This window comes from Rhynchophorus ferrugineus, unplaced genomic scaffold (genome assembly GCF_030347505.1).
Source record: "Rhynchophorus ferrugineus isolate W39M unplaced genomic scaffold, kcgeb_rfMv2 rfM10, whole genome shotgun sequence".
In the NCBI taxonomy this organism is placed as follows: domain Eukaryota; kingdom Metazoa; phylum Arthropoda; class Insecta; order Coleoptera; family Curculionidae; genus Rhynchophorus; species Rhynchophorus ferrugineus.
The window spans coordinates 8,662,510-8,675,516 of record NW_027472589.1 but is presented as its reverse complement, the minus strand read 5'-3'; the positions used below and the strand labels follow the sequence as shown (position 1 = coordinate 8,675,516).

General features: G+C 32.0%; 2 protein-coding genes and 1 long non-coding RNA gene across 3 annotated transcripts; 1 reads left to right on the top strand and 2 right to left on the bottom strand.

The window, feature by feature from the left end:
• Positions 1 to 618: 618 nt before the first annotated feature.
• LOC143203760 (uncharacterized) lies at positions 619 to 1,209 on the bottom strand. The gene is made up of 3 exons (XM_076416026.1): positions 1,051 to 1,209; positions 792 to 993; positions 619 to 735 (listed from the first exon to the last, which is right to left on the bottom strand). Exons 1-3 carry the CDS (start codon positions 1,165 to 1,167, stop codon positions 677 to 679), a joined length of 378 nt encoding a protein of 125 aa, XP_076272141.1. The 5' UTR covers positions 1,168 to 1,209; the 3' UTR covers positions 619 to 676.
• A 4,594-nt stretch (positions 1,210 to 5,803) lies between these two features.
• LOC143203757 (uncharacterized) lies at positions 5,804 to 6,395 on the top strand. The gene is made up of 3 exons (XM_076416025.1): positions 5,804 to 5,962; positions 6,020 to 6,197; positions 6,250 to 6,395. Exons 1-3 carry the CDS (start codon positions 5,870 to 5,872, stop codon positions 6,312 to 6,314), a joined length of 336 nt encoding a protein of 111 aa, XP_076272140.1. The 5' UTR covers positions 5,804 to 5,869; the 3' UTR covers positions 6,315 to 6,395.
• Positions 6,056 to 10,492, bottom strand: LOC143203759 (uncharacterized). Its single transcript, XR_013007428.1, has 2 exons — positions 10,239 to 10,492; positions 6,056 to 7,376 (listed from the first exon to the last, which is right to left on the bottom strand). It is a non-coding gene; the product is annotated as an uncharacterized LOC143203759 (long non-coding RNA).
• Positions 10,493 to 13,007: the final 2,515 nt, after the last annotated feature.

Genomic DNA, 13,007 nt, shown 5'->3' with positions numbered 1-13,007 from the left:
TTGGGTAGATTGTGGAACCATGTAATAAAATGTAATAAAAAAATATATATAACGGTACGCTCTCCAAAACAAACAAATAACAAATACATGTAGGCTACAATTCACAAACAGGCCATCATACAATATAGATAAAAATAGGAATAGGAACAAAACTGACAAAGTAAATGAAGGAAAACCCCTCTAGCTTTTATGATCTGAAACAAATTTTGTTTCACTTCAATCAACCCTCCAAATCTCGGCATTTATTAAAATTTTCTTGCTTACGTGATATATATTCACCTTGTTATTGTATATTCAATTTCTCCTTGGTCGTTTCCCAGTACATACAACAGCTTTTATTCGCATTTTTTTACTATATTTTATTGTCTAGTTGTACCTATTTTCTTCCTACCTACCTACTTCTTCTACCTTAACAAGGTAAACAATAAAAATTAATATGAAGCATGTAAAATAAATAACGAAATAGAATAAAGTAATGTATAACTAGAAAATGCTGATTTTTCGATTAGTTCGGAATTGGAAACAATTTAATCAAATTTTGACGTAAGAATGTGTTCTTTCTAACCGTAAAAAGGGGGGACCCTTATTTATAATGTATAATGTCATAAAATTCACAGATTTATTTCAAAACATTTTATTATAGCATTTCTCATTACAATTCAAACGGCGATCAAATCTATTTACCGCATTTTCCGCAATATCCTCCGCCTGGACGTCCTCCACCTCCTTTTCCACCTGAACAAAACGAATCACTTTAATAGCAGTTCTCCATTAGGTCTTCTCCGTCTTACCTCCGAATCCACCGCCGCCTCCGAATCCGCCACCGCCTCCAAAACCACCCCCGCCTCCTTTACCACCTCCAAATCCACCGCCGCCTCCGAATCCGCCGCCGCCACCGAAACCACCGCCTCTACCTCCTCCCGGTGATCTCTTGGCTCTCTCCAAGGGAGCTATTGGTACAGCTTCGATGTTTAATGCAGAGCTTTCTTCTGCCTATAACAGTGGGCGTTCAAAAAGGTTCCTGGATATATAATTATTGTTCCTTCTCACCTGTACATCAGGGATAACATCACCGAGCATGGCAGCTTCTTCGAGTGGGGCCGAGATAATCTCGTTGCAGCCCCATAACAGGGTCACTACAAATAAAATATGCACACTGGTCGCCATATTGGATCAGACTGATTTACGACGAATCGTCTCGTGTTTATATAAGAACAAATCGATCACGTGTTGTGAGCTTTTTTTCGGGAGGATAAAACCAATTATTAGACGCATATTCTTTTTCTTTCTTCGCTTTTTTACAATATCGTGATTTTCTAAGAAGTACTCACCTTGTTTATGATTAATAATAGCACGTTATGCATTTCGAACCTGTTGCATATTAATGACCTTTCTATACGGCAATAGAACACCGGGCGCAAAAAGTATTAAAGGCTCTTCGGCATTGATATTTCGTTAGAAATACATCAAGGTTAAAGGTGTTGAAAAATGAAAGCTCTCGGTGTACTTGGTAATTCACATAGAATGGCTCGGGTACTAGTTTGCGTCTAATCTATTGATCAATCAACGTTTATTTCGAAAAAAATACAGTTTTTGTATATTGCAAATTGTTGTTTAATTAAAACACGTCTTAGTAAATAACATTAATTAACGAAAATAGGAAGAATTTTATTTTATGCTTCAAGAGAAGAAATCTGTAGCAGGTATTGCCGAATTCCCCGAGATACTAACAGTAATGTCGCGTTTAATTATTTATTTATTACATTGTTACTAGCCGTTGCCGAGTAACCTACAATATGCTATTATAATAACTTATATGTAGGTATATATATCTAAGACAATCCATTGGTCCTATTATAATATATATAAGGGATGTTCGCCGATTTCTCCGTCAATTATGGACCGATTTTCAAATTTTTTTATTTATTCGAAAGGGTGCATTTCCGAGGTGGTCCCGTTGGAACCAAGTTAGGATCACTCCAGGTTCAAGATGGAGTTCAAAGCAATGAAGGACTTGGAATAACCCTTGGCAATAGTTTGAACTTGGGTGGTTTTAGATTCTACTGCCGATTACCACTATATTCTACCACATATCTAGAATAGTTACAATATGCTATTCATACATATATTTTATGAAATAATAAAGCTTTAATTATGATCCAAAACTTGTTTTATTTATATAATGCAAGGGGTTTCCTCTAGTTAAATATAAAAATACAATGTTACGATATTTAATGAATTCTGAAGTGAAATAAAGGACTTGTGTTTGATAATATGAATATTTTAATACATATTATGTAAGATATATATAGAGCTGGTTTATTTTTGCAATGTACCTTAGGTACATTAGGTAAGTCTTAGCATGGTATTAAATATAAATGTTATTAATTTTATGCACTTTTCTGATAGTTCTTTTAATATTCTTTCAGTTATTAGGTCAAAACCAGGAGCTTTTTTAGAATTGATTTCTTTATGTATTGTTTGTTTCACTTGTTTAACAGTAAATGCGGCGTAATGTGGCAGATCCATTTGAAATGGAGTGTTAAGAAAGTCAACTATGTTATTTTCTTCTGTTGCGGATATTTCAGATTTCGGTTACGGATTAAATTCTGTCTTTAAACATTTAGAGAAAAATTCCGCTTTATCTTTCTCATTCCTAACCCAGGTATTGTTGTCAATTGTAATGGGTGGATTATGTTGTTGAGGTTTTCAATTTTTTTTGTGTTAAGTATTCTTTCCAGAGATTTTGTTATATATTTTGCTGCTATTTCTGTATCTCTTTCTGTTTTGAGAAGTAAATTTAGTGATATTAAGCTGTCTAATTTCTCTAAATAATGGCCAGTAGGTTTTGGTGTTATGCAAAGGAGGTGGTTTTGTTTTGTTGGGAATATTTGAGTTAACTGTTATAATAACTGGTGAGTGATCAGACGATAGATGGAAGCATGATGCAGCATTGCACGTTTTGATGTCAATAGTCTATGATATCGGGAATTTTATTTCAATCTGACGGACAATATGTTGGTTCACCAGTATAGATATGTTGTAAGTTATTTGCCTTCATTGCTTTGACCAATTCCCTGTCTTTTGCTGTTATTAATCACAGAGTTATAAATAAAGCAAAAACAATTGCAGAAGAGCCTTTTGCTTAATTAAAAACTAAATTGCGATATCTACAAAAAGCTTGCAGCTAGTGAATAATTCACATCTCGAAAAGGTTTAATATTCTATCATTTACCACTAAAAATATCTGACCTATAAAAATGAATATTCCATCATTGTTAAACGTTAACAATGTAACAAGTAGGAATCCAGCCAAACCTGATGCTAAACGAAAATATATTAGTCTGGACACTGTTTCATTAACATATATGCATGAAAACAAGCCGAGGTTCTTATAAATATATTCAGGGAATTCGTATGGTGCTAATTATAAATCCGTAGATCCTAGTAGAGTTATTAGAATATTTAATTTTAAATCAATTTATATGGCGCTACTTTCAGAATCGTATGTAATTAGTAGTAGATAAACCGTACTGTGAATAGATCGATACTGATAAATAATATAGAGATTGTTGATCACTGTTTTATTTTATATCATATATCTGGTTATATTTTAACTAGATGTTTAATAATTGGTACCTTTTCTTGAGAAATTACCCTGGTATTAATGCTAACTATATTTCGCTATTATTAGTCTAGCGGATTAGTTGGAAGGTATAGAAATGATGAACGATGTTTTTAAGGACTTGGTTATGGAACTATTAGAGAAAAGTTCTATGAATAGTTCCATGATATATTTTCATTTTAGATGAATGATAACTCGACTTCCCATGATGGTGTTTCAATACATCCAAAGAAGGTTCCTAGATAATTGGCATTAGATCATTCTCTCCATCTAGTTTATTTTATACATCCCCAGTTTGAATGCTATTTCTTTAATTTCTCAATATCCTAAACTTTTCTTAGTTCGTTACATTTCTGCCTATTACTTTAATTTATTATTTTAGTATTTCCTTTAGTTTTTCTGGGTTTTAAGTGTTTTTATGGGTGGTGTTAGTGAACCATGTAACCACTTTGGTTACTCCCATCTTTTACTTTTCTTTGTTTTCCCATAAATTTTCCAGTTTTGATGACAATCTTTTAAAGAGTTCGAAGAATATACACTGATATAACTTGATTAAGATTAAGAATTTTCTAACATGTAATTTTTTAATAGAAACTTAGTGACGCTGCCATGAATTTTGAAAAAAAAAAGTTTAATTTAGAGCCTGGACGTGTAATTGAGAAAGACTGTGTTTAATGAAGAAAATGATGAGAAGTATCAGACAACCTTGAAGATTAAACTAATATTTCAGATTTCTTTAATATACAAATTTTAGTAGTTAATAAATGAAACAAACACATGTTTACATTTACTAGAAACTGCATTGCATAATTTTTGCAGCATTTTCATAAGGATAGCAAATAGGTAAATTTGACAGCGACATTCCTGTAATTATTCTATTCCTATTATTATTAATTATAGTATATTCAATTCAAATCAGCACCATTACATTTCCTTTATAACCTACTTCGACAAAGAAGGAGGTTCTATGTTCTGGTATTTATATATTTTTTTAAATGTATGTTCGCCGGTTTCTACGTCAATTATGGACCGATTTTCAAAATTTATTCTAAAGAGTGCACTGCCGAGGTGGTCCCATTGGAACCAAATCAGGATATGTCGGGGGAAGGGGCGGAAATCGATGTAAAAGCTCAAATTTTATTCAGGCACGTACAACGTTTTCACATAATTTTATCTATAATAATCAGATATTTGTGTATAATGTTATTACTCAACCGATGTGACGAAAAATCGGAATTCGTTCAGTGCTAAAGCCATTTAGTTTGCTTTTTAAGCACAAACTATATGACGTCGTAGAAATAGTGTACGCACCTGGTTCTATAGTCGGATGGTTAAATCGTTTATCTTCCAAACGGAGGTCGCGGATTCGATTCCCGCCGGAGAAACTAATTTTTTCTTGGTGTATAGTTAGAAGAACATTTGTCAGATCACCTAAACTATGTAGTGGACCCGGGAGCCTGAAACTCATTATTTCTTCATTCCTATTTTTCCTCATACGGGCTGCACCTTTACTTGGCCTACCCATTGTAATACTTAATAAAATAAAAATACATAATTTGGGCATTTTATTGAAATGACACTTTTGTAAATAACATATTTTTCTTAGCGCCAAATATGTGCATTTACAATCTAGACTTCGTTCGAGATTTTCATCTGAGTTCTATATATATAATAATACAAATTTGTTAAATCCCAGAAATTTCAAAACCCAATCCGGATATAATTTTAGACAACTAAAAAGACTAGAAGAATTGAATTAAAATCCTCAAGTATTCCCATTCATAAATAGGAATGCTTACCCTCATACTCATTTGGTTTCATTTAACGATATTCTTTAAGATATCACATCTAGGTCTGGACTATATGAGAGCTGGCCTCTACATATACGTTGTTTCTTTTATGTATTGTTTTACATCAACAACGGATTTAGTAAAGCAACCAGAAACTTAAATACAATGAACAAAAATCTTCGCAATAAAATCCTGAATTCAGAACAAAAACTAGCAAAATGAATTCGCGGTACTTTTATAGTAGTATTAGCGAAAATTCTTGGAATAATTAGTTGAAAACATGATTGTTTAAATAAACTGGAGTACCACCTTAACAAACACTCCTAAGTGCTTCTAAGAGTACTTCAAAGCCATTATTGTCCGTTGAAAACTGCTTAATATTAGTGACGTAATCACGGGTTATGGTTATTTAAACGAAACCTAAACAAGCATCAGTTAGTAGTTTCACTACATAATGGGTCCAAGTGTCAATATTTTGTTGCTCGTAGTGCTGCTGTGGGGGTATCAGGAGATACTGTCTGTACCAGTAGAGTCATCAATAAAACAGGTGCTAAATCTTCTGAATTTATTTACATTTTTGATACTATTAACTATATTAATATAGGAACCTAATGATGCCGCAGTGATTTTTGAGGGAACCTCCGAATTAGAGCCTAGTCATGTTGTTGAGAAGAGATCACCGGAACCAGGACGTGGAGGTGGCGGAGGATTCGGTGGGGGTGGTGGATTCGGCGGTGGCGGCGGTGCAGGTGGTGGTTTCGGAGGAGGAGGTGGATTTGGAGGTATGTTAATGATGCTGGAATAGTACAAGTTTATGATTCTAAGTATGTACAGGTGGTGGAGGTCGCGGAGGAGGTGGACGTCCTGGAGGAGGCGGTCATTGTTCGAGATGTGGATAAATTTGTTTTAAAAATATTACCGGATTACTTGTAAATGTTATAATCATTCTTACAAATATATATGATATTCTGCACTATAAAGTATACCATTTTTTGTGTTCCTTGAATGTGCTGAACTAAATACTTCGGAGGAATCGTAGAGTTGTAAATTAATTTTGTTGGGTTTTCTTATAATTAAGCTATTATTATTCGTAAGGTATCTATCGATGTATGTTTTAATACGTTTCGCGAAAAGCTTTCCTCCCTTTTTGCGGAAAACTGGAGCACCGAGAGGCTTATACGGAGAAATAATTTTATATGTATTTTTTATAGTAATTTTATGTATATTCTCACATATTTTTTATCTAAAATAATCAGATATTGGTGTATAATGTTATTGCCGAATTGGTGTGACGAAAAAACGGATGTAGTTTAGTATAAATGTCAGTCAGTTTGCTTTTCAATCAATAACCATATCATATGAGACGTCGTAGAAACGTTGTATTGGCAACTGTTTATATGATGTAATGGTTAGAACTTTGTGCTCATACGCGATGATTCAATTCCCAACAGGGCAGCAGCTTTTTTTGTTCTAGTTTCATTGGAACTTTTGTCAAATCAGCTGGACTAGGTAGCGGGCCCCGAGGCCTGAACCGTTCCTTATTTTCAATAATTGTTTCTTTATTCCTATTTTTCCTCATGCTGGCTGTACTTTTACTTGGGCCATTGTATACTTAATAAAATAATTGCGTAATTTATTGAGTAAATATCTAACACCAAAGAGAGAAAAACTAAAATATTTTTAACAAAAAAATTGAACCGAATTTAGAAAATAGATAAGGAACTCATTAAAAAGTAAAAAATATTCAAACTTACATATTTTAATGGCTCCTTTTACCATCTATGGGTTTATCTGGACTGGACCTACTATTTAACGTGGGCTCCGAACCACTGTTCTCGGCTTTAAGCCTACCGACTGGCGAGCGACCAACTTAGAAATCATCCCAGAAAACATCCGGTCTTACCCAGCCTGGTTACTGGCGTGACTGGGATCATTTTCCTTGTCGGATTTTACACTCTTGCCTAAAACAATCACAAATATTAAACTATCACAAACATACATTTACGACCATGCCACAGCAGGATTCGAACCCGAGGCTATCACAACAGTAGGAGGACCGTCCTGTTGCCTTTACCACTACGCCACCAAGCCGACAAACTTTATCAATTTTACTTAAACATTTAGATAAAATGTAAATATATTTGTAGTGATTTATTTGATTTAATATTTATATCTGAATGAACAGTACTTCAAATCATATTAAATGCTTCTCAGCCAGGGGACAAATAATAATTATATGAGACAATGTCTGCTGAGTATGGCGGATGAGTAATAAATAACTCTATCTAATATGCACATTCTTATTACTCGAGTATAATGAGCTGATGACATTATGGCAAATTTTATTCTCAGAAAAATGAATTTCGATGTAAGTGTTACTGTGATCAATAAATAAGAAGACCTAAAAATAATGTACCAACCAGCTAAATATTTGCAGTGATTAAATTCAACTGTTTCAAGGATCGGAATATAGGTTTAGCATAAATCGATTGTATAAAAGGGGAATCACTTTTGGAAAATACAATTAATTTGTAATTTGGAACAAAAATCATTAAATTAAAGTTAAAAGCTCAAATTACTGACATGCTGACTCAGGAATTAAATATAATTGTTTTCGCAACGTCTAAATAATATGCACCACATTTATGAAAACATTTCTTTGATTTAGGGAAGCCCCTTTACCAGAACCCAATTAACGTTTTCGATCTATTTTATGTACTAGTTATAGTTGTTTATTATTCTGAGTTATATTTATGTTTCACGATTCGAACAACCACAAATAAAGATATTAAAATATGTGAATTGCAACTATGCAAATTTGTTGTAACGTTACTACGTTCACACTCTGCAATATAAGTAAGAATATAAAGAAACTTGGACAAGGCACTTATTGTAATGATGTTTCCATATCCATAAATTACGTTTAGATATAAAATGTTTATGGTCTGGCTGGGAAATTATAACTTTCCCAGCAAGGTAGTAAAATAGGTTGAAATTAAAAATAAATTAGATTAATTGTCTTTTTATATCCTTATAAGTGGGTGTTTATTGCTATTATAATGATAATTTATTAGTTTACTCTGTTTTTTATCAAATCGATATAGGAGCAATAAAGTATATTAAGTCTACTTATTCATACGACTTACAAGCTATTTCTTTTATTTGTTTTGGTCCTGATTTATCAATCTTTGATCTGGTGTTACCAATCTTTCATTCAATCTCTAGAATATAACAAGAAAGTGAATACAGTATACCAGCTCATTTTAACTCGTATTAATGAATGTCTTTTCGTACATTAATATATTAGATGCTTCCATGTATCTTGATCAGCGATATTTATTGGTGGAAATGCCAACAACTGCTATAAATGGAAAGATCATCTAAACTTATCTGTTTAATTATATTATTTTGACATTTCTCTACATAAAATAACAATTTTTCATTTAGTATTTTTGAGTTATTCAGTGTACGTACTTCTATTATTTGATTTGATGAAATCTGCTGTAGTCCATCAAGCATTTGTAGAATTTAATGATAATGCTGCTCCGTCATTCCAGCAACACAAAACGAACTGGAGGACCATGTATGGAACGACTTATCTAACTATCGCTTGATCAAATTGATGCAGCATGGCTTAGCTGGAACCCAATTTTGAAATACTGAACTGAAGTACCAAAGTAGGTCGATGATTGGATTCCTGCCAAAGCAACATCTGACTTTCGGATAAAAGATGTGAAGAAGTTGTAGAAAGTGATGGAACGTATTTTGATTATATATTATAGAAATGGTATTCAAATTTTTTTTAAATCAAAAATACATGCAAGAATCTATATGTTTAGAATATATGTCTCTAGTTCAACTAATGAGCTAAATAAATTTTTGGGAAATAAATAAGCGATTTGTTGATTTTGGAGAAAGTGGTCTATCATCGGTATACGAACAAAGGTGGGTTCAGAATGATACTCGTCACTTTTGACTGACTGTGGCTTAATATATTAAACAGAACCTGTGGTTTAGTTTACTGGCACCACTTTTAGTAGGATAGACTCGTTTATTTTATTTTACTATGAAGGCATATAATTTATATAATACATCATCTGTCATGCAAGCGCGCTAAAACAATATCAATACTAACAATATCTGAGATCAAAATACAGATTGTGATGCGTGTTTCTTTTAATCATGATAGTGTTATTCCTTCCATAATTGATTGAAAGGCACGTGTATGTTACAGGAAAATATGATGATCTGAGTATACCTCTAGATTCCTGAATATATCACTCATTGATGTTCACATGTGTCTAAGATCTAAGAACAGAGGGTTAGTAAAGGGGATGAATAGATAAAAGTGTATTATACTCTTCTATGTATTAAGTTATCCATGGAGACATTGAAGAAGTAGATATTGCACAACAGGAAGTCTTCTCGATTTTTTAATTTCTCACTAATGAACTAATTTTCAACTTTACTTAGACCTGAAGAGCAAGATACAAAAGGAAATCCACATTTACAGTTTTGAAATAAGCTTTTAAAGTTTTGATTGAGAAATTGTCGGAAAAAAGTTGAAAAAATTATCTTTTCCGTATAGTTTTCTCAACACCAATGCACGATTCAGTCATACTAGTCCAAAATCGTATAAAAAATATTAAGCAGGGTGTAGTGTTTTACGAGTTTTCACGGAGTTAGGTTGCCTAACAAAATCTCTCAGCATTGTAAAAAACTCATGTTAAAAACTTCTTGGTTGGTATCCGAAAATTCATTAGTTATAAAGCAGAAGCCTTTCAGTCTTATACTAGATACTTTTCAAGGAATAGTCTACTTACAAAATATTGTTTTAGAAGGAATATATTCATCTAACAATTTAATTTTTATAAAGAAATTAGATAATTTTGCCCGTCGGGTGTCAACTTTAGATGGTTAGAAAACAAAACATCAATTGACAGATTCAAACGAAATACTGGTGTACTGTAAACGTACTGGTGAATGTACTGATGACGAATAGATGTTGCTCCGCAAAATTATTGAACAATCTACCACGAGCACATGATAATAAATACATTAACACTAATGTACAACGTTAACGGATAAAAAAGCTAATTGTTTTCCTATATTACTTCTAACAATGTGCAATAAATGATGTAATATCGTTGTTTATTTATGTTTTTTTACTGTGTACTTGGACATAAAGACAAAAATATAAAAGATTAATTTTATTTTGCTTATCCTGTATCAAAAATGTTTTTATGAATGTCATTGTTAATAATAGTATATTGTAATACCTTTCTGATCTATAAGTTTGTGGGTTTGAATGTGATTTAATGGATTGATGGATTGGCGTAATATTGTTATGTTCCTTCAGCTCTGTGAGTATTGTTTTTATTTAAATTAACGCTGTTTGTTAGTCTTACTGCTGTTAAATTAATGTTTAGTTAAATGTTTATTTAAATTTCCAAATTAATTTATTCCTTCTTAAAGTGATGACCCTTAGATACAATACTTTTATCCTGACGTTTTTTTTAAAAATATTTAACACGCAAAAGATTTAATCTATTTCTGGATTGGCATTTAAAATCTTCCAATATCCTCGAACTCTTTTCTTTTAGTTTGAGAAATAATCAAGAGTTCGACGAAACTAAATCCGGTGAATAGGGAAAGTTGTGGAGTGATATGAGTTGATTTGATGAAAAAGTGCTGTGAAAAAAACATGTTTTATCGTAAACTAAATATTAGGAGTGAAAATGTTGAAAAATGAAGGTTTTAAATGTGCATTTTGTTTGTAATTTTGCAAATATTAAACAAACAGTGCTGGTGTTACCTCATATCTGCAAATATAGCTAAGTTTGGCGTCAATGTTTATTTTATATCATCGGTAGCCAATTAACACCTAACTTATAATGTGTATTTGTTTGAATTTTATCCGAACAGGATTTGTATTTGATTCCGTAAGAAAATGTGAATAATTGTATATATATATATATATATATATATATATATATATATGTATAATGTATAATCTGAAAATGCTAAATAGATAAATATATAAATTATAATATAATATCTACTTCTCAACCGCAGCTGTTGGTTCCGCAGAACTTGGAACATTAGGCAGGTGTTCTGGCCTAAGACAATTTTTTTTTCAGATGGATATTTATGATCTTGGTTTATGTATTTTTGGAGCTGTTGGCTGTTGGCTTGTGTTTCCATCTAAAAGTTCGATTTCCACAGAAGCATGTGAGAAATTATTTTAATTTTCACTGGATAGATATGGAAAATTTTAATCTGCGTCTCTGAATTAGTTTCTAAACTGTGCACAGAATGATTTCATTTCTAATACGATCTCGAAAAGGAACATATAGAATTTGCTTAGGCTTCGTATTTGAAAGACCTGATCTAAATAAAATATTATATAATAAATATTACATATAAAATATTCGTATCATATATTAAGGTGTATCATCTAAATAGGGCAGACAGAACAAAATTTTATTTGCTATGTGACATCTTCGGTGCTAACAGATAATATGTTATTTCCACCTCAGCTGTTTTCAAAACATTGCCTGATGTGAAGATAGTTACCAAAGTAAACGATGATAACTGTGTTAGTAGTTATCACGCTTCTACGTAGTCGAATTTTAATGAAAAGCCTATTTGTGGTCAATAATTAGCAGTATGCTAGCAATGGGGAAAATTCGTTTCATCCCTGCGATTTTAGTCAGCTCTTGTCCTTTTTCTTTTCATCCTCGTGAAAACCACACTTATCCTTGTAGGAAGTCATGTTAAATTAAAGTATATCTCTTATATTTAGGCCATAGCAAAAAAAACTGATAGATATTTGTATAATTCATTACCCATTGCATATTTCTCAAAACCTGAAATGATATAAGTGGCAAACTGAAATGAAGACTTACAATATTGAAAACATCATATCAGTGATATGTACCAGCACAATATATCTTTAGCTAATAGTTTGGTATATTAGTATATATATATATATATATATATATATATATATATATATATATATATATTATGGTAAATTTAATATAAATGGTTATGAGAATCGTAAATATGTGTATGATAAAGATGTTTACTCTTTGAATGCTATTGATTTTTTTGATATTTCTTGAGAATCAATATTAACCAAAACAGTAAGCAAATGGTGATCTATTTCGCAAAATCGATTTCAGCTGATCGCACCAATAACTATAACCAGTTTCTCGGTGAGTTCCATAAACAGCTGAGCCTTTCCGTTACTAAGAATCCAATAACAGATGGACCTCGCCATAGTTCGGTGTTTTTTTTTTATTTTTGTTTTTTTTCGCCTCTTTTCGATCTTGTAATAAACACCGCAAGTTCTATCACGATTTCTTGAAGTCATTTGAATAACAAGAAATAAAAATAATAATGGTTGAAAAAAGGACCGAGCGCTAGTTTTTTTGCTTTGTCTAATTTTTTTTTCTAATATGATGGTATCGTGACCTTGTAGTTGGTCTGCATTAAGTTACATAAGACAAATATCTAATTGAATTATTGTTACTAAAAGTGTTAGTGCGTGGTCTGATGTTATGAATTTTCTTTTCAATTCTTATTTT